The 22,663-nt window shown below is 40.7% G+C and overlaps 1 protein-coding gene across 1 annotated transcript in view; it reads left to right on the top strand.

Moving 5' to 3' along the window:
- Positions 1–21,310, top strand: part of C18H16orf72 (chromosome 18 C16orf72 homolog) — a 29,376-nt gene extending 8,066 nt beyond the window's left edge. The window contains exons 3-4 of the mRNA XM_030797948.1: positions 4,561–4,836; positions 18,286–21,310. Coding sequence (XP_030653808.1) covers positions 4,561–4,836; positions 18,286–18,530 — 521 coding nt within the window. The 3' untranslated portion in view covers positions 18,531–21,310. The remainder of the gene's footprint in view (positions 1–4,560; positions 4,837–18,285) is intronic.
- The last annotated feature ends 1,353 nt before the right edge of the window (positions 21,311–22,663 follow it).

The following is a 22,663-nucleotide window of genomic DNA, read 5'->3' as shown; positions in this document are numbered from 1 at the left end:
TAGTCAGTAGTGTTTCTTTAGAAGTGTTGCTTTGATGTAGAGTTGTGCTCTTATGGTTTCTAGATTGTCTACAATTGAGAGATGGCTTCTCATTTGAGGAAGAGAGAGGTCATAGAAGGAACTCTGTTACTGCACTTTGGACACAAGGCCCTTTGAACTTCAGTTCCTTGTTACAAACTTGCCATACCTGCTCTAATTCACATGAATCAGTGTGTATCAAAAAGCTATAAGTAGGGTAATCTGATTAATTTTATGCAGTTATGTAAGAAAGTTATTATTTGGTCTTCAGAATCAATATAATTCTTTGCTGTCTGCCCCCACCCCAGCCCGTTGTGTTGGGAGAATTTTGTCTTCTGAAATCTCTTGGATTCAGTTTCACATGCTTATATAAAAGCGTTTTAAAAAAATGGGAAATATGGGATACATGCTATGACTGGTGTATGAATCAGTCCTTTTTTTTTTTTTTTTTTTTTTTTTTTGAGATGGAGTCTTGCATGTCACCCAGCCTGGAGTGCCGTGGTGCAATCTTGGCTCACTGCAACCTCTGCCTCCCAGGCTCAAGTGATTCTTCTGCCTCAGCCTCCCAAGTAGCTGGGATTACAGGTGCCTGCCACCATGCCTGGCTAATTTTTATATTTTGAGTAGAGATGAGGTTTCACTATGTTGGCCACGCTAATCTCGAACTCCTGGCTTCAAGTGATCCACCCACCTTGACCTCCCAAAGTGCTGGGATTACACGGATGAGCCACCGTGCCACGCCCGCCCAGTTCCTTTTTTGAATAAGGAAATGAATGTGTCGGTTAGATTGACATTTCAGTGCCCTTGGGGCTTGCCTAACCTTCAAGTATGTGGCTCTTTTCCACAGTGACTTCGGTTTCGGTAAAATAGTGTTGGATGAAAGACGGGCCACAGCTTCTGTGCTGTTTTTCTGGGATAGGTACCCGAAAGTCCACGCTTCTAGAATTGGGGTGTGCTCAGGGCAGTGTTTGGCTGAGATCCTTCAAGGGGCCGTGTGTGTGTGTGTATGAGATTATCCACTGGACACTAGTTTGTCCTGGGATTATGTTAAAATGTAGTCATGCCTAAGATTCTCCAGTAAGCATACAGGTCTCCTAATTAGCTCAAGGTATGAGAAAGGTTTATTTTCAATCAGGTAACTATTTAAAAAGGACTCCATTTTAAATGCTTCACCATCTACACGGGACTTTGTATTTCGGAAAATAACTGAGGTTGGGTTTGAGTGGTAAGGCAATTGGACTTGGTTTTCAGAATATATACTGTTAACAGTATAAAACTACATTATGCCCCGGTGGTGCAGAAACATACCTAAAACCTTAAATGTTTCTGCTTTTGTCCTCTAGGACCTTCTAGTCTGCAAGGGGAGTGTTTGCAAAATGCATGACTTTTAGTGTACTCATAGTTGGTTCTGACGTTGAGACTTGGTCATCTCAGAATTTTTGAGGTGAAATGATTGGTCAGTTGCATAATTTTTTTTAAAGAGGTTCACAACTTGTTACATAACTGTCTTACATCTAAGCCAGGCCACTAGTGATTACTGAGTTTTCCCGATGTTCAAATCTGATGAAACCATTAGTCCCTTGCAGATCTGACTGTTGGACTTCTTGTATCTTCAATCAGAACAAACCAAAACTTGGCGAAGCTCTTCACAGGATAGTTTTTTTTTTTTTTAAGCCACTTCATATGGCCCCTTCCCTTTGGCCCTTGAGTTTTGTATCAAGTTTAGCTTCTCTTTTTTTGCTGTCTGGTTTGCCAGGTGTGTGTTTACGTGCCTCCTTCATCTTTCTTTTTTTTTTTTTTTGAGACAGAGTCTTAATCTTTCGCCCAGGCTGGAGTGAAGTGGCGCATTCTTGGCTCACTGCCACCTCTGCTTCCTAGGTTCAAGTGATTCTCCTGCCTCAGCCTCCCGAATAGCTGGGATTACAGGTGCCCGCCACCATGCTTGGCTAATTTTTGTATTTTTAGTAGAGACGGGGTTTTGCCATCTTGGCCAGACTGGTCTCAAACTCCTGACCTCAGGTGATCCACCTACCTTGGCCTCCCAAAGTGCTACGATTACAGGCATGAGCCACCACGCCCGGCCATCTTTCTTTGCGCTGTCCAAGCCTGCTTCAGACTTGTTTCTTTTTACTATGCTTCAGACTTTTTTTCCTCTGTTTCTCCAGGTCTGGGCTTACCTCCGTTTGGCTTTGGAAGAATAAAATATCCTCATTCTCTTCAGAAACAGAAACTTCCTCATTTACAAGCTTGATTAAAAGCAATTATTCTAGGTAGGATAGGTTTAAAAACGTGATTGCTTCTAGGTTAACACATTTTACATTTATCCTTTATGTGGTTTGATAAGTTTAGTTGCTCAATGACTTGATTTCTCTTAATGCCTCCAGATCTTTCAGAATCATTTAAGTTTTAGGTACAGCATTACAAGGTCATCTTTAGGTTTGTCCACCGCTTTAAGGTTGGCTCATCTAAATCTTTTCCCAAAGAGGTGGGAAAAGTGGTGACCCTCTCTACTGCTATTTACATTCAAAATGGAGTTCATGCTTTGTTTATGAAGAAGTGAGAAATCAAAATTATTGATTCACGTTATACCAGTAGTGAGACACTGGTGAAGTTACTTCACCCTTGACCTGCTTTTTATATTTGTAAAATTAGAATAATCATCCACCTTCTCAAAGTTGTGATGGAGAAGATATGAGTGCACTCTATAGCATTATCAGGTTTCCAAATTGATGTTGTATTCTAGTCTTGGTCCTTTTTATTTTAAAGTATTTTTTTTTTCTTTTTAACATCCCAGGTCCTACTTTGATTATTTTTTTAAGAGAAAAGATCTGTGGACAATATCCTTGTTTTTCTTTGTCTTTAGCAATAAAGACTGTCATCTGCTAAAGAGTAGGCCTTATTATAAAGTTCTGGTTGTTGTGCTTCCCTCTTGCCATTTTCTTTAATAATGCAAATTCAGCTTGGGATCCTCTGTGATGTCTGGATGATTTTTTTTTTTTTTTTTTCTGGAATGCAGCTTTACATTGTTTGACTATTGCCCATCCTTTCAGTCTGCTGTAGATGTAGCAGATAAGAAATTAAAGCCGCCGGGTGCAGTGGCTCATGCCTGTAATCCCAGCACTTTGGGAGGCCGAGGCAGGCGGATCACGAGGTCAGGAGTTGAAGACCAGCGTGACCAATATGGTGAAACCCAGTCTCTACTAAAAATACAAAAATTAGCCGGGCGTGGTGGCGTGCGCCTGTAATCCCAGCTACTCAGGAGGTTGAGGCAGGCGAACCCGGGAGGGGGAGGTTGCAGTGAGCTGAGATCCAGCCACTGCAGTACAGCCTGGGCGACAGAGAGACTCCGTCTCAAAAAATAAAATAAAATGAAATAATCAAAGCCAGGAAAAGTAATAGAGAAATGTACACAGTATTGTTGCTTTTACAGAAAGTTCAAGGATAAAGTAACGATGTTGGTTATTGCCATTAAAGACATACTGGTGATTTTCTGCTGGCACAGCAGCTCAATTAAAAATAAATAGCAGTCACTTAAATTTTCAATTATTTTTTTCAACTAGATGAAACCACTAAAAGGTAGAGGTAATTTTACCAAAACCCAGGTGGAGTATATACAGAGAATCTAGTCTGGGAGATCTGTTGGAATGGTTGAGTTATAGGAAGCTGTTGGGAACTGGAAGCAGAATGAGTATACCTAGGGAAATGAATAAAGCTTTTTGTTTTCCACCATGCTATTTGGTTTTAGTGTTGAGCCGTCAGTCAGAATTTTTCCCTCTAAAATATTTGCTGCTGGCTTCAGCTTGTTCCTGGTTCTTGGTGCTGAATCTGTCAGTAGGAATGCATCTCCACAATGACGTGGTAAATGCAGATGAGCATGGCCTGAGGCATGTGCAATATTTAGACATCTGTTGAATGATGTGATGCAAGTTATTTTAGGTAGTTTCATTAGAGATAACTAATCTTTTTGTTTCTGTTAAAAAAAAATTTTTTTTAACAAGACAGGTTCCAGGACTGTGATAAGTAAACACTGAATTTAGACCATTAAGATTAAATGTTACATATAACATTTTTATTATGACTGAAATCATTTCAGTTTATATTACTGATGGGCTTAGAGGCCACATCATGGTATTCACTTTGGTTAACTTGTAAAATGGTTTTCTTTTTTTTTTTTTGAGACGGAGTCTTGCTCTGTCCCCCAGGCTGGAGTGCAGTGGCGCGATCTCGGCTCACTGCAAGCTCCACCTCCTGGGGTTCACGCCATTCTCCTGCCTCAGCCTCCCGAGTAGCTGGGACTACAGGCGCCTGCCAACACGCCCGGCTAATTTTTTGTATTTTTAGTAGAGATGGGGTTTCACCCTGTTAGCCAGGATGGTCTCGATCTCCTGACCTCGTGATCCGCCCGCCTCGGCCTCCCAAAGTGCTGGGATTACAGGCTTGAGCCACCGCGCCCGGCCTGTAAAATGGTTTTCTTTAGAAGGGAATACAATACGGCCCTAATGATCATGATACATGTTTTCTCTTTTTCTTTTTTTCTAACAGAAAGCGTGGATACCCATCAACGAAGTTTTGATATTGGAATTCAGATTGGCTATCAGCGACGCAATAAGGATGTGTTGGCTTGGGTTAAAAAACGCAGAAGAACTATTCGTCGAGAAGATTTGATCAGCTTCCTGTGTGGAAAAGTTCCTCCACCACGAAACTCTAGAGCTCCCCCAAGACTGACTGTAGTGTCCCCTAACCGAGCTACTTCAACGGAAACTAGCTCATCTGTAGAGACTGATTTGCAACCCTTCCGGGAAGCCATAGCTCTGCATGGTAAAGCCGTTTAAACATATTTCTTTGGAAAAATGGTTAAGAGGGTGCCTGTGGACCCATTTTTCATGTTTAGGCTTAGGTCCAGATATACTGTTTTTTGTCTTACAGTAAACAGCTTGCTCTAGAAATGTTTAATAGAATGTAAGCTAAGAACTTACATGGGCAATTTCTGTCAGCTCACCCATCCTGGAAAATGTTCTTAGAAAGTTAGTTTGAGCTTATTGGTGTTAAAATGACATATCTTTCTGCAGCGTTGATTAGAATTTATCGCTTTACACTTACGTGTTGTATGTGTTTTTTTCCTCTTCTGAAGTCAAAGAGGAAGTTCTTGTGTCTTAAGAATTCTGTTATATTTCTAATGGTCCATGGCAGGCAAGTAAGGTGGGAAATTGTTGGGTTAGTTCTCATGGGACCTGGGACCTCCCTTGACACCTTTCTTACTTGGTTTGCTGTAGATGGTGGGAGAGGATGCATGTAAGACTCGACCTTCTGCATGTCGTCCCTCAGGTCCCTTGCACTTTAAGAGCCGGGACCAGCAGAGTGCAGCCAGTGGACCGGTGGATGACTATCTCCCCAGGCCAGACCTGTCATAAGAAGGCACTCTTGGCTAGGGGATTTTAGTATTGCTGGAGAAGCCCGGGGAATGTAGTCAGTGATAAGTCTGTTGTTGCTTGTTACTCTCTGATACAGACTTCCAAATAGAGCTGGGAGAGTTAACCTGTGTGACAGCGTTTAATACTGCTGTAGGAAAAAAAGCAACAGAATAGTAAGACTTGCTTGAAACCATGATGGAAACATGGATCACGCAGATGGCTAAGCAGGTAGAAGTAATTAGGTCATGAATTCTTTTTTTGTTTTTCTTTTTTTTGGGGAGGGGGGGCATGGAGTTTCGCTCTTGTGGCCCAGGCTGGAGTGCAGTGGCGCGATATTGGCTCACCGCGATCTCCGCCTCTGGGTTCAAGCGATTCTCCTGCCTCAGTCTCCCGAGTAGCGGGGATTACAGGCATGTGCCACCACGCCCGAGTAGCTGGGATTACAGGCATGTGCCACCACGCCCGGCTGATTTTTTAGAGACACGGTTTCACCATGTTGGTCAGGCTGGTCTCGAACTCCCAACCTCAGGTGATCTGCCCACCTCGGCATCCCAAAGTGTTGGGATTACAGGTGTGAGCCACTGCGTCTGGCTATGAGTCTTGTTGAAAGTTAACATTTCTGGGCCATGGTACAGGTCATCTAAAACAAAGTAACCTGGTAAGGTACTAAGAAATAGTGGGATATAAAGAAACTTTATTGACGTTGAATCACTGAAACTTTATAATACCTGTAGAGATCTTGTTCTCTCTGGCAAACTGTAGTTCTTCCCTGAAACCCCAATGTTGTTTTTTCCCTTGATAGTGTTTAGGACAGTTAAAAACAAAAACATGTATTGCAGGAAAGTTCAGGTTGTGTGGATGCAGTACTTTAGGACTGCACGCTGTTCCTGACACAGTGGAGTAGTTAGGCTGTCAGAACTTTGGAAGCTCAGGCAAAAATGGGATTGATCTGTTTATGCTGAATTAGAGAGTTTCACATCTTTCCCCCTAAAGTTTGGGAAAACAATTTATTAGAGGTGTACATAGTTTGTTAGATTAATTTTAGTGCATGGTGATATTTGATGCAGTTGTCTCTCCTTAAGTATTGTGATTTTCTTCCTTTATTAAGAGGGTTGTGGCTCATTCCATGCTTCTCTTAAGGTATCTTTTTACTCTGTTTTACTGTTATATTTTAGAAGATAGTTTTAAGAAACATAAAAACCATGCTTGTTATCTTAACGTAGTAGTAGTGTACGTAATAGTAAAAAGGGCAAGCCAGCCCCCTCTGCCTTCCAAAAACTGTATCCTCCAACTCCCACTACATTTTCTCATATTGAATCTGTTCCACTTGTGATTTATTGTTTTCCTGAACTTTGGGAATTTTAAGTAATGATACAGTTGAAGGGACTGTTTACAATTTTCACGTGTTTAAGTTGTGAGGATTCAAAACTTAAATATAAGGCTTTGTGTAGGAAAAAAATGATCTTTACCTTCAATAAATTTATAATGTAGCACTAATCGAGTATAGATTGGAGACTGAATGCATTCTTACTCTTAGGGTTCATACTTCTAATTCATGTGGTTAAAACAGTGTTGTGAAGTAATAAGGCCCCTTGAAAGAATCTACAGAAACATAAATTATACTGAGTTGTGCTCTACTGGTTTGTGAGAACATCAGTGTATTAAGGAGAATGGTAGTTTAATTTGAATATTTAAAGAAAGTAATTTGAGTGGTTCTAGTACTAGGGCCATTATTAACTAGTAACATAGATTAGTGACTTTACTGGGTATCCTTATCTGATTTGTCTGAAGTGAAAACTGTTAAGGTGCTCTTTTAAAATGTATTTGGAAACACCATAGTTAGGGTAAATACAATGTCAGAATTCAGTCTTGCGTATTATTTGCTTAGCCAAATTTATGAAGTCTAAGTTAGGCCAAATAGAAGGTTTTGGAGTTTTACATTGGGGGTGAGTCTAAATTCATGTGTTTAGCGAGCACAAGGACATGGGAAAAGAATTGGTGTATTGAGGCAGGCTTGAGTTTATAATGAAAGCAAACTCAGTTCCTCTTCATGTCCTGTATATTTAAGAGAGGACAGTTTTCCCACAGTTTTTTTCCCCTTCCTTACCCCTACCCCCATCAAATACAGCCCAACCAAATAACTGTGTTCTTAATTTAAAGGAAAATGGCAGACTTGATACCTGCTGAATATTTCGTGTAGACAGAGTATGACAGTGAATGAGATCCCCAGTCATTGCCCTTGTAAGCCTCAGAACCCAGTTTAGTGGGAGAGACTAATGTAAACTGCTTTAATCAAAAGTATATCGACTGGCCGGGTGCTGTGGCTCACACCTGAAATGCCCACATTTTGGGAGGCCAAGGTGGGTGGATCACTTGAGGTCAGGAGTTTGAGACCACTCTGGCCAACATGGTGAAACCCTCTCCCTATTTAAAGGAAAAAAAGTAAGGCATATCCGTTTATGGTTATCAAATAGGTTTTTTGTTTTTTTTTTTTTGTTTGTTTGTTTTTTGAGACTGAGTCTCGCTCTATAGCCCAGGCAGGAGTGCAGTGCTCACTGCGACTTCTGCCTCCTGGGTTCAAGTGATTCTCGTGCCTCAGTCTCCCGAGTAGCTGGGATTATAGGCGCCTGCCACCACGCCCAGCTAATTTTTGTATTTGTAGTAGAGACGGGGTTTCACCATGGTGGCCAAGCTAGTCTTGAACTCCTGACCTCAGGTGATCTGCCTTAGCCTTACTGCTTGCCCCTAAGTGCTGGGATTGCAGGTGTTAGCGGCTGCGCTGGCCTCAAATAGTTTTTATCAAAGCTACTTCAATTAGTGGTTAGCAAGGCTTAAAGACTAATTCAGTGCTTTATTTTGACACTTGTCTGCAACATGTGGCTTTTTTTCCTGTGTCCTATGGGACCTAGTCATCTGTATGTATGTTAGACTCACAGAGGAATTAAAGAGATAAACATGCATGTGCTAAATTGATTTCTGTCTTGCTTTGTTATCCTATGTCTTAAAAATAACATTATTATAAATTTCCCAGGAGTTGAATTAATGCTAATAACTGGTAACTCGTTTTTATGTAAACAGCATACTTGAGACCAGAAATCTTCTGGACCGCTTCATGGATCTCTGCCTGCCATTCTCATTGGTCCTCTGTTCATCCCTTCTTTTCTAGAGCTTCTCCTTACCTTGGCTTCTCTTCTGCCACACTGGCTGCCTGACCTGTCCTCAGGCCCTGTCACTGCCCTAGATTACGTTTCCTACCTCTTCACTTCCAAATCTGGACCTCTCGTTTAGACCTTCTCTCCTGACTGCCAGACAGTATGTCCCACTGTCCTCCGGTGTACATCTCCAAAGTGTCCCACAGGCATTTATTTCAGATGAAGTTTCAAGTTGGACTCATTCTTCTGCCCCAACAGCAGAATGACTCATTGAGCCATTGAGCCATTCAGCACATTCTCTATATGGCAGATTCGGTGCTGTCTCTGGGAATACATAAATAAAGAGCGATTCCTTTTCCTGTTGAGGCAAATATGGATTTGGATAATTTCTATTCATGTCATGAGTGTGGTATGTGGAAGGTATTCTGAGAGCAGAAAGGGATGTTTCACAGCACAGCCCGGCTGTGTGGTGCTCAGGGCAGGCCCTCTGGAGCAGGTGAGCCTGGGCTCTTGGGCTAATGTTTCAGCCCTCACTTTCCAGTCCTGAGCCGTTGTCACCAGTCCGTCTTTCATGAGACCATTGGAGTGATCTTTCTGGTGTTGTCACTTCATGGTTTAAAGTTTCCCTGGGCCTACATAGTGAAGTCCAAATTCAGCATGGTATTACAAGACCCTTATGATCCAGTCTTAACCATTGGTTAGGTGTCCTAGCCATACTGTTTATCTCTTGAATACCTCTATGCTCTTTGACAAGTCCAGCCCCTACATGTTCATACCTCACTTCTGTGACACAGCCTTCCTTCAGGGCTCCCAATCTCTGTAGCCTCCTTGAACTATGCATTTGCTCTGCTGCTTGATTTGTTTCTGTGACTGTCCCATTCTCCTCGGGACACATAGCAGGGACCTTGTCTTGGTCCTTTTTTTTTTTTTTTGGCTTTAACAGAACATAGCAAAGAACCTGACACAGGTGTATTCTGAGTTTACCACTGGGGTTATCACAGAGGTCTGCTAAGTGAATACAACACAGTGGGGACCCAGAACCTCTAGAAAGGGTTGCGGATTACAATCCCCAGATAGCTACAATGAGGGAATAATGTAACCTGTTTGCCTAGGGTGCTACATGGTAATCTTGAATTAGAACAACTGAGACTTCCATGGGACCTTAGGGTGATAACCATTAAACCTACTCTTTCAGTGTTTACTTTGTAAAAGCATCACACTAAGGAGGTTGTCATTTAATCCTCATACCTACCCTGGATTAACACTGTTGATGAAGAAAGCCTTACTTGGCTAAGATATGGAGCAGGTTAGTAAGTGGTAGAATAGATATTCCAGTCCTGTCTCCAAAATACACATTTTTTTTAATTAAAATAATTTTTAATTTTCAATATATTTCTTATTTTTGATTTTTTGTTTTCTGTAGAGTTGGAGTTTTGCCATGTTGTCCAAGCTGGTCTCGAACTCATGGGTGCAAGCCATACCCCAACCTCGACCTCCCAAAGTGTTGGGCATACTGGCATGAGCCATGGTGCCTGGCCTAAAAATGCATACCCTTAACCACTATGCCCTTGCATTTTTAGATGTGGGATTTCTGTCTACCACATTGCCCCCACTAAGACCTAGGGCTTAGATGTTGAGGTGGGAAAGATCTTGAGGCTTTTCTTCTCAAAATTAATCAGAAATGATGTGAATTTTATGTCTCTTTCTGGGGTTTTCCTCATAAGCTAATCTGGATTAGTAGACTTAAAGGTGAATGACCAACCGTATCCCTGGTTCACTGGTTAGGAAGAGTACGTAGTCATTGTGTATAGGCTATTTTCCTTGGTAACCTTGGGCAACATGCTCAGCCTCTCCAAGCCAGTCTCCTTTGTGAAAGGTGATATACTTACAAGGCGATATATTAAATGGGAACCCAGGCAGGTCACCTACCCTACCATGACACTGGAAGTATTCTTTGCCTTAAGAAAAGGAGAATTGCTGGTTGGTTCCAGGTCTTGTGGGTACTCTTTTTTCCCCTGGGCAATTTTGCTATAAAAATAGACCAAGGATCTCAAGGCCCAGTGGCTTTTGCCTTCTGGGATAATTTTTTGCCTCCCTGTTTAGTAGTAAGGGTCACATTTTAAATTGCAGCTATCACACTGGAGGGGGTCAGATCATTTAGAACTTTGACTACTTAAATATTACTTGCTAAGATCTTGAGCTTGTCTCATGTTGACAGACTAGTGAAGTTGGTTACATTGTCTCTCTCTTCACTGGAGGGAGAGATTCAGAGTTGCCCTGTCCAACCCAGTGCTATCTCTGGAAAGGGTTGGATTGAAATCTGGTTTCCCTTCATTCTGAGCTGTCGTCATGGGGGTTAGGTGAAAGGGTCCCGAGTAAGAAGATGGCATGGGTCCTAGGGTGGGGAGCCAGATGCCAAGTCAGACTTCACTCGGTAGCTTTATTCAAAGTCCCACTTTCACTCGTAGCATATCATAGGTGGTCTCTGCAAGTTGCTGACCCTGATTCAGACTGTTACCTAAAAATCAGACACTTGGTTTTAGTTCCCAAACTGATTTTGATGACATTCTTGACTGCAGGGCTTGGAGTTACCCCCCCTGGGCCTGAGTTGTCCCTCTGTAAAGTTAACACATCATTTCAGACTCAAAGGCCTCTAGCATGCAGGGTCTGGTGTCATAATAGGCACCGATGGGAACCATTATTGTCATTGGCTTTTTTGTCTTTAATCTTCCCAATTGTAAGTTCCTTTCATGTTTAAAACAAGTTTAAAAGACAGGGGGACTTAGGCAAGCTCAGGCAGTCTAGCCTTTAATATAAGAATTTCAAAACATAAAGGAAAAAAACTTTTTTTTTTTTTTAACCAGTACTTTGTGAGTTACAAGACAGCAGCAGCTCCTTAGTGTTGATTGCCGAGGCCTTTTTGGTTTGAAAACTCTGCTTCCTTTGTGAATTTGGTGTTAGGAGTTCTTATTGTCATTCTGCAGCTTTTACTATTGTCCTTTATTTACTGAACACAGTGAATACCAAGCACTCTGTTTATTAGAGGCTAGGAGTAGGGGCGGGTGATTAAAGAAACAAAAAAGCTAATAATCTCCTCAAGGAGTTTCTGGCCTAATAGAATTATAGTAGACAGTGAAGTATCTAAACCCAGGAAATCAGATTGAGGCACCGTGTCCATCGCCTTGAGAATTAATAGGCTGCATTTCTCGGTTCTTTTTTTTTATTTTTTTTCCCAACTGAGTCTTTCTGTGGACTTACATGGAACTTCCTATTAAATCATTAAGTTGCTTGACGATGTTCTTGAATTTGGAGAAACGGGATGTAGGGCCGTATGAAAAATCATTTGAAATCAGATTTAGGGGTATAAGGTTGAATAGTAATGTTTTACAAAGAAGAATGTAAGGCAAATAACTAATTCGTCACGTCCAAAGTATAAAACTGCTACCTTTTCCCTAGAAAAGGAAAGCTCATTTTAGGCAGCCTAAATCAGTAAGATTTTCTTCCTCCTCCAAGTGCAGATTTTGTACCCTTTGTTTGTCAAAACATTCTTTGGCCCTACGCATGCCAGAGTGATATAGAAAGGAAGTTACCACATTTTTTTTGAGAACAAATCACTCCTGATAAAATTTCTTAGACAATTGATAATCATTTTGAGAAGAAATTTAATTATATTTGGCTCTGTGTCTCACGTCTTTGGTATCACTCTTCTACCTCTTCCATCACTATAGCTAAATATTTAGAAGTATGTCATGACACCTAGCACAAATGTTTCGGTTAAGTATTTTAAAACTGATGGATGGTATGGCCGGGCACTGTGGCTCACGCCTGTAATCCCAGCACTTTGGGAGGCCAAGGCGGGTGGATCACCTGAGGTCAGGAGTTTGAGACCAGACTGACCAACATGGAGAAACCCCGTCTCTACTAAAAATACAAAATTTAGCCAGGGGTGGTGGCGCATGCCTGTAGTCCTGGCTACTCAGGAGGCTGAGGCAGGAGAATTGTCTGAACCCGGGAGGCAGAGGTTGCAGTGAGCCGAGATTGTGCCATTGCACTCCAGCCTGGGCAACAAGAGCAAAATTCAGTCTCAAAAAACAAAACAAAAACTTGATGGTATAGTACGAAAGAAACGTCTTGCAGTTTTCTGTTGCAGAGAATTAATTAGAACCAACCTGTTGGATTGTACCCATTCACCTTTCAGAATCCTTTCTTCTCTGTGGAAACCCACGCTCCCAGCAGTGTGTGGAACACAGTAGATTCTTAAGGAATGCTTGTTGAATGTTGCAGTCTGCATCTTCTTGAAATGACAGAACTGTTGATAGCTGTTTAAAAGTAAAATGTGTCTAAAAAACATTTGGAAATTAAGATGTAAGAGATACAATGCACCAAAGCAATCTCTTAATTACTTAAAATGAATTATTTCAAAGAATCTTCTTTAATTGAATTTTCTGTGAAGTCTGGAATTTGTAAATTATGCCCCTTTGTTCAAACCAGCCCCTGAAAAGAACAATTAAGGCAATCAAGATAGCATTAAAGTTTTCAATGAAGTTGGCATTTTCTGTGTATTAAGATTGGATGTTAGCTGCTGAAGTTTGTGGAGGTAGGACATAAAGCTTCCAACATCAGTAATGCAAAATTGTCTTGAACCTGTGGTAAAATTTTGTTGGACATTTTTTTCATTGCAGTGAAAAGGGCCATGTAGCATGCCTCAAAGCCAGGTTACTCAGCTTAGTCCTTGTTTAAGCAGTTTTGATATTCAAGTTCAATTTTCTCAGTGATTTTATGATTAATTTCTTGGAAAATTTGAAAGTTTTCAAGAAGTAAAAAATTAATATCTTGTTATCCCACTATATAGAGATTAACTGCAGTTCAATGTTTGGTGCATTTTCTTCTAGTCTTTTTTCTGTGTATAAATATTAAAGTTATTTCATAGTTGAGATCATACTGCAAATATGATACTGTATCTTGCTTTTTTCATTTTAACGTCGTGAGCAATTTTCCCATGACATTACAAACTGTCTTTGAAAAATGGAAAACATTTGGGGCTGTCAGCATAACTGAAAATGTTTTCTTGGTGTGACACATGTATCTTTGTAATTGGTTTGATTTAGTGTGCTTTATTTCAATAAAAATTCAGTATTATAATTTACAGATTGGGGTGGGGAGTGGTATCTACTTCAAATTACTGAAATCTTCCTAGTAGAATTCCTTTTGAAATGTTTGAACTCCGCTGGTACATCTTAAACGCGACATTGACACTGCAGGTGCTTGGATGTCCTGGCACCTCAGAACACAACTTTGTGTGAAAGGAGTGCTGTGCATCTCAATAGTGCAATTCATTTCCAATGCAAGAATGCCAGGTTCTTAGGGCCCCCGGTCAGGATATTACCTACTTTATTTAAGTTGTGATTTTAAATCCCGTTTTCTATGGGAGATAACACTGGTGGAACAGATCTGCAGAGGGCCCTGCACCTGCGCTGGTGGATCAACGGTGTCTTCTCACCTCCAGGGCTAGCTGCCTTGCCTTCCCTCACGGGGCTTAAGTGGCTGGGAAGCAGATAGTGTAGATGAAGTCCTGGGCCACTGGCTGCTGGACTGAGGCAGTGAGATGACTGGGCTGGCATTTGTTCTTTCTCTGCCTGTGTGTGACCTCTAACTATGTGCCTGGAAACTGAATTACATGTAATTAATGCTGCAAACAGGATTTTCTTATTGCCTAAGCATGAACTTGGTATGAAAATAATAGTTAATAATTTACCATGTAACTTGGATTCTTATAACCTGGACTGTAAATTTGTTTTAGCTCCAGTGGGAGTTTCCTTTTCAGAGTATGACGAAACCATCCTCATCTTTTCCACCCCTGGACTAATCATTTAAAATGGATACAGAAACTTTAAAACTGCTGAGTTTATCTTGTGTTAAGCAATTAAGACTTCTCTGTCTAATCATGCTACTTGTTCTGCTTTTGTCAATTGATACTCCAGTAGCCCTTTTGAAAAAGTATGTTTTTGGTAGAAATTAAGTTGTATGCCCTCAGGACGTACAACTTGGTTTTTTGTTTTTTTTTGTTTTTTTAGTTCTGAAGCATGTTTAGATTTTTCTGTACTTGTATAGGTCTGATTGTTTATGTGGCTTAGCTAAGGTTTCCTAAAGCATCTTCTAGTAGCTGTCATTGGTTTGTAAAATAAAATTTGGGCTGTCAAAATGCACATTTTTTGGTGGTTAATCTTAATTATTTTTGACCCTTGTGAAAAGTCTTTTTGGGGAAGATTAGGTAGACAAACTTTGAAAATATTTTCACTGCTATGAGAGTCAGTCATAGATCATACTGCACATTATTACAGTTATCAAGCTAAACACCCAGGTCATACACCCAGTAGAAAAAGATGATTTCCCAGAAGCTGCTGGAATTTTCAGATTGACCAAATTGATGTTTAACACTTCTTCTTTTTCGTGGAGAATGGCAACTGAAACAGTAAGGAACATTTGCTTGAAATCCCTAGTCCACTTCTGATAGTGTTTTGAGACTTCCATATTTGTTGTTAGGTATTAAACATGCTGCCATGAGACTCCTATGTTAACAAGGGCATTGGGGTGGGGTTTGTTGAATTCTTTTTATCATTTGCAATGATAAAGGGGATCTTGATTTTAATTATTGAAGTAGCCCAGTTTATTGCCGAATGTGCCCATATTTTGCCATTATAATTACCTTTTGGATCATGAAACAAGTATGAAAGGTTATCTTTGAAGAACATGGGCACCTTGTAATATGTTACAGGCTGAGACACTAGGATGAAATAAGGCACACCTCTCCCCTCAAGTTTAGTCTTGCTGTAGAACTTTAAAAAAAAAAGCCAACAATGGGGATAATTGAGTTTTAAACTTGACAGCAATGATTTAAGTGAAGAGAACCATCTGGGTTTATTTCCTGGTGTTGGAGAGGTGAATAAACATCAACAGTTGAGCCTTTGATTTCAGTGGATTTCAACATGAGGGGGTAGGACTTTGACGTATTATTCTTTTTCAGAATTCATAAGTGCCAGGCACTGTGCTTAGGTCATTAGATGGAGATGAGAAGATATTTTCTATAGGAAGAGATGGTTGATTGTACCATGCTGTAGAAAGATGGCTGAAGATTTTTTTTTGGTTTATTTTGTTTTTTAAAAGTAAGCTTGTGCCGGTTGGGGAAGAGGAAGTGAAGTTCCTTTTGGATGGTGTTGAGTTTGAGATGTCCAGTAGACAGTTAGAAATCTGGGAGGGCTGTTGAGCTCTTTAGTCCAGTTTTGGGAAACGTGTGTGGGTAAGGTAGGGGTTGAGGATATCACCCAGGGTGACACTAGCCTTTCAGGGACAGAAGGGAACCCCACCAAGGCGACTGAGGAGGGAACAGAGAGTTTCAATTTCAAGGAGAAGGAAAGAGGAGCCAGCAGGAAAATAAAATGGAGAGGTAGGAGAACCAGGGAAGGAGCCTCAGAAGGGAGGTGCTGGGGAACAGGTGGGCCCACTCAGGGAGTGAATGTTGGGAGAGAGAGACATTTGCAAACGTTGGAAGAGACAGATAGTTGCAGGCCTCACTTTCAGAGAGCTGCAAATTGCATGATGTTGGTAGTGGGGATTCGATCTAAGGGTGAAGTGAAGAGGGCAGGAGGGGAAGGGAGAGAAACTGTTTAAAGAGATGAGGCCTAAGAGGCAGGCTGGCCCTAGGACCGACCTGAAGCTACCTTTTGGTAAAATAACTCTAGGCTTAGAAGAGGAACAGAATAATCGAATAGGAATATAGATTACACTTGAGTGGGAGTCCCAGCTCTTGTTTACTACCTGTTGACCTTGGATGAATTAACTTTCAAACTTGGATTTTCATCTGCAGAATGGAGATATTAATAGGTGTCATAGGAAGTAATTGACATAGTACCTGATGCAGGAAGTATTCTCATGTTAATGCTTCTATTTTTTAATAGGTGCTACTTGGAAGGGTTCAGAGGCTAAAGAGGGACAGTTTGATTTCCTCTGACCACCAGCGGGAAGGGAGGATGTGTCTTCTGCAGGGAGAGCAGCCAGGGGATTGGTTGGATCAGTGCAGAAAGGAATGGGGGGCACCTAGAGTGCTGAGTTGAGCACCTCAGAAGGGAGGTGTGGCCCGCAGGATGTTGTCAGCACGTGCGATGATAGTGCAGGCCATGGATTTGAGAACATTGACAGAATATTTGGTGGAGGAAAACGTCCAGGGGAATGTAATAGATTGATGTGATAGGAGGCAGAGACTTTTCAACTTAAAATTCAGATTTAAACTACATATTTAGGGAGTTCATTATTAGAAAGAATGGGCCCCTGTCAAATGAAACCTCTAAGCTTACTTGAAAATCTTATAAGTCCTATCCTTTGAAAATTAATTGATAGTCAAGCAATAACAGATCCCTAGGTGAGGCGAGAATAGTGGAAGGGGAAATTCCTAAGGCAGAAGATCACTGCCAGTGACGGTAGGTTTTTAAAAATGCAACAGTGTGGTTGGTGTTTCCTGGCCTGACTCATACCTTTCACAGGTTTATCCTGAACATTTAGGAGTGGAATGTAAGTTTGGCTCCTTAACTGTGTAAGAGTTTAAGGAAAGGAATGAGTATCCATGAATGCTGGGTATATTCTGGATTCAGTAAAGTAACTTTCTTTTGTTTTTGAGACGGAGTTTTGCTCTTGTCACCCAGGCTGGAGTGCAATTTCGGTTCTTTGCAACCACTGCCTCCCAGGTTCAAGCAATTCTCCTCCTCAGCCTCCCGAGTAGCTGGGATTACAGGCGCCTGCCGCCACGCCCGGCTAATTTTTATATTTTTTAGTAGAGACAGGTTTTCACCATGTTGGCCAGGCTGGTCGTGAACTCCTGACCTCAAGAGATCTGCCCGCCTCGGCCTCCCAAAGTCCTGAGATTACAGGTGTGAGCCAGTGCGCCTGGCCCTGGATTCAGTAACTCTTAATGTTGAAAACAAAGCAGCAGGATTCTTCACAACCCTCTCCCCTCCCCACTTCCCTGAAGGATTAGAGAGAGGATCATGATTGAGGGTGTCCTGAAGGACATCTACCAAATACATGCCAGGCCTTAGGTGATCACGTAGCCTGATTTGTCCATGGCAGACTGACTTTGTACCTGATGTCCTAGTAGAAATTTTAACAGTGACTCTTTTCGGGCTCAACAGTAATACTGTTTTGAATGACAAGTTATGTGATCACCTTATCTAGAGGGGATGTTGGAACAAGCCCACCTGGGCCTGGAAGTGATTTCTGTCTCTCCTGAATACATCACACACGTACACACTCATCAGAGGGGTCTGCTGGAATGGTAACTTTGGGTAACCAAAAATGTCTTGTCTTTAAAGCAAATGTCTCCTGTCCTTATCTGTAAATTTTGTGCAGTACCTACCTCATAGATGGGAGAGTTTCATGAGATATTTGTACACCTAGCACGGTGGTTGACACGTAGTAACTTTTCGTAATTGGTAGTTACCAACATGGTAGATATTGGTAGTATTACCAATAAAGTATATGTCAAGGCCAGATGATATGTTTTTCCAGAATAAAACTTAATTGCTTACTAGTAATCCCTTATAAAGAAAATAGGCAGACATGCTTTGACATTGTGACAACATGGAAAGTAAGTGGGTTGCTTTCAAAAGGGTTAAATAATTGAGCAACTCTAAAACCTTTTTTCTTCTTCCTAGGTCTTAGTGGTGCAATGGCTAGTATAAGCGTGCGTTCGAGTACCCCAGGCTCTCCTACACATGTAAGCAGTGGATCGAATGCTAGTCGAAGGAGAAATGGACTCCATGATGTCGATTTGAACACTTTCATATCAGAAGAAATGGCACTCCACTTGGACAATGGTGGAACTAGAAAGCGTACCTCAGCCCAGTGTGGCGATGTCATTACAGACTCACCAACCCATAAACGCAACAGAATGATCTAAACTGCAAACATTTTCACACCCACCATGCTGCTTGAAAGCCACTTGATCCTCAACATATACTGTAATTGCAAAGGAAACATGAGGCCATCTTCCCTTGTTCACTGTTTAAGACAAGTGAATTCTATAGTGGTTGCCATAAAAGGAAGTTCTAGGTATTTATAGTAGATGCCTCTTGTAATTATGGCTTTCTTAAAACTATAATCCTAGCAGAGGACATCAGATATTGTGTAGTCGTTAGCAAGATCATCATAGGCAAACATATATCCGTTCCAAGGCTAAAAGTGACCTTAACTGTATTTATTCTCAAAGGGAAAGGAAATATCGGATGTTTATTTGGTTATAGAATGCTTTTTTTTTTTTTTTTGAGGGTCCATTTCCTGCTGTGTTGAGTATTTTGCTTCAGCAGTATTGCCAGGTTCCTAAAATTGTCTAAAAACATGATTTGGCTTCCATTTTTGCAGCTGCACTGTACCATGCACCTGGTTTCTATATAGTAACAGTGTGCAATTCTAATTATTGGACTGTGCCCTGTTTTTAGTTTTCAAAGCAGTTTCTAATTCTGGTGATTGTGTGATGTAAAGAGGTGCTATGATGGTCATGCAATTAATACTAAATATTGAATCAATGCACAGAGCTTTATTGGATTCACTTTGTGTGTGTTAGTGCTCTAAAGTAGCAATATTATTATTAAACTGCCCCCAGATTAACCCTGTAGGCCTAAAGTACTCAGTTTTAAGACAAACACTACTTCCCATGCAGGGTACTTTCCTTATGGTAAATGTAAACATGTAGACTGCATTCGAGGTGACCTAAAGTAGAGCGGTCATGAACTTTGAGAATGGGCTTCCTTTTTGGTTCAGTATTAGTGAGAGGGAGAGGGAGATGGATGGTGGGGTAGGTTTTCTAGTCTATCATTTTACATTTTTCATGGAGTCCCTGCTTAGTGCAGTTTCCATTGGAATGGGTGGAAGATGACAAAGCTCTCTTTTATCTGCTAATAATGTGATTGCAACTTAAAATAGCAAAACCCAACTCTCCCCGTCCCTCCAATCCCTCTCCTAAAAAGTTGAGTTTGGAATCTCATTCTGGAAAAGATGGAATCGCATGGAGATTCTCTAGCTGTTAGGTAGACCTAAATAAAAGTTCTCAATAGATTCCTCTTTTGAGTAAATATAAGACCTCTTGTAGCTACAATGTTTTAGAGCATGTTTCATCTTCATTTTTAATATCCTGAACTGAATGATAGTGTTTTTTTAGATGAAGAACTGATGTCAGCCTGCCAGGTACTGTAATTTATTCTATCATATTATTATATATCAAGTAGGACAGTGAAAAATGTTTCCTTGCAAACTTGTAGTCCAGTATCAGTTACTTCCTATTTTTATCCTTAAAAGACCATTGCAAATCAGTGTAAGGGTTTTTCCAGTAATTACTCACAGCACTTTGTTGAAGTATGCAGTTTCTTCAGCCATTTAATAATACCTTTCTGTGAAGAAACTTTGCTGAGTTAATCATAAATATTCATTCATTGACTGGGTGGGATGTGAATGGAATGTTAGAAATGTTGTGTGAATTGAAGTTCTGTATTCATTATAGATGTAGCCCTTATTTAAAAAAGTGAATTCCATACTAAAACTAGGAATGAAAGATATTTCTAAATTTTTGCAAAAGTGGATCATTTTTTGTTTGACTATAATAGCAGGAAGATTTATAGCAATCTGTCATATTACCTTAGACAAGCCTATGTATTATGAATACTTTCAAGCTTCCCTTTGGAATATACAAGACGTGCATTTGGAGTTACCTTTGTTTTTCTATCGTTGTAAATTTAGATTCTGGAATTGGGGTTTGGTGGTGCAATGTGTTGCTCACAAGTGGCCAGAACTCCTATTCCTAAAAGGATTTTGAGATGGAGGAACACATATTTAATTCCCCTTTATGCCTTGGTTCTCGTTCCTCTTTCCATGTTGGATAACAATTTTTTGGTTGTTTTGTTTAAGTTGGTGCTCTGAAGCTTAATCTCAGTACCCTTTACTCTGAATTGTCAAATTTTGATAAAACATGTGCCATTTTCTTTGGTAAGAGAAAGCAGGTCTTAATGTCTGCCAGAACACAATTTATATGCCTTATTGGCTTCATTAAACTTTTACAAAACTTTAGCATTTGTTACTTTTTTCCATTGCATTTACTTTCAAATGCACCTAATGCATTTGTCACCCAGTCGCAACTTTTCCCTTCTCTGTCCCATTGCTCTCTCCTTTCCCCCAAACACAGAATAAACATGAAGCTCAGCAGTAGAAGCGTAATGATTTCTCTTAGGAAAAACTTCTGACAGCTAGATTTTTCAAGTGTTTCCCTGTGCTAGTTCAGATGCAAAACAAATCATGGAAGATTGCATACCTGTGTGGTACTTTAAAAACAAGTTGACTTTTTCAGTTTCTTGAACAGTTAAGGGTGGATTTAAAAACTAGACAGTTTAGTTTGGGGGAACAGAACCTCTCTTCGAGTTAAGCCAGATTCTCTGATTCTTTTAGACGTCATAGCTCCTTAGTTCTGCTCCTGTCGCCCTAACTTGGCATGGGCAAGTTGAAATTCATCCTTAGACTGCAGCGTTCTGAGCATGGCTGAAGTATTACAATGTTTAATATTTTATAGAGCAAAATTAATGGAAAGCATTTGGCTGAATCTAAAGACCTGCAGTCAGATTCTTCAATGTGGTTTACCCAACTGGAGTAGTGATACACACCTTAATCATAAAATGAATAAAAACAAAAAAACCATTGGGGCTTGTCTGCAGTTTTGTTTTGGTCATGACATCTGAATAACTTTTTGATGCAATCAAATGAAGTTTAGGCTTTTAAAAAAGAATTAGCTTTCTAAATGTTTTTTTCTAAGGGCTACTGGAACTCATTAAACTCGAATAATTGTGGCTTTGGGCCTGAAGATTTCCATTCAACAGTGAAAACTGGCTAACTTCCTTTATAGTGAGAGGGATGGCCAACATCCAACCCAGAGGGCTTGTCAACCTCAGAGGCCAGTGCAAGACGCCAAGAGATGATTTTGAAATGGAGCCATAATTTTAGAAAATTATGAACAGAATGATTAAGTTTTTGTCCTGGCTACTACGTCTAGTGGTGACTATATTAGCAGATTAATCTCATTGCATTTTACTTCATGTAGTATGTTATAACCTGGCGCTTCATTCATTAGATTGATGGCTGAGGTATTTAGTTATGGTGAGGATGGCAATCTTCAGAGATACATTCTGGACTTGTGGAATGAAGTGACTAGAAAGGTCCTTCCAGAGGAACCCCTTGTTTAAAGTTATAATTGTTTATGGTACCTGCTACCCCTTCTTGAAAGTTGTCGGCTTTGATGGTTTAGATGACCTTACCCCATAAGGCGAGCTTCTAGCCTCCCTTTGGAATATTTGAGGTGTGTGATGTTTTAGTGGGGGCAGCATTTGAGAGAGGAGCAGGCCCGAGCACTCAGGCTGGCTGTCAGACCATGTGTTGTACTGTTGGGTTTCATGGGATCAGATCCAGGGTTTTACTTCCTGTAATGGGACCTGCAGGCTCCTTGTGAAGTTCAGTAGACAGTAGCCTGTGACGTGGCAAGTCAAGTTTTCAGTGGCCCTTCTTTTTTTATTTAGTGCTTAAAAAAAAGATTTAAAACAGCAAAAATCAAGCCACACAGCAGCTTATAGTATATACAGGTTTTTTATACATTAGAATTAATATGGTGAAATCTTTTGTGTGTGTGTGTGTGTGTGTGACAGAGTTTCACTCTGTCACCCAGGCTGGAGTGCAGTGGCACGATCTTGGCTCACCGCAACCTCTGCCTCCTGGGTTCAAACAATTTTCATGCCTCAGCCTCCTGAGTAGCTGGTATTACAGGCACCTGTCACCACACCTGGCTAATTTTTGTATTTTTGTTAGATACGGGGTTTCAAATATGGTGAAATCTTATGACAGAATAGTATTCCCTTGTACAGATGAACCTTGATGCAGGTTACAGATTTTTTATAATTAGTAATGCAGCAGTGAAGTTTTTTCTTTTTCTTGTTTTTTGAGACGGAGTCTCTGTCGCTGGAGTGCAGTGGTGCGATCCCAGGTCTGCCTCCCCCAGGTTCA

This window comes from Nomascus leucogenys, chromosome 18 (genome assembly GCF_006542625.1).
Source record: "Nomascus leucogenys isolate Asia chromosome 18, Asia_NLE_v1, whole genome shotgun sequence".
Lineage (NCBI taxonomy): Eukaryota > Metazoa > Chordata > Mammalia > Primates > Hylobatidae > Nomascus > Nomascus leucogenys.
Note: the sequence above shows the minus strand (reverse complement) of the source record. Positions and strands in the feature narration are given on the sequence as shown.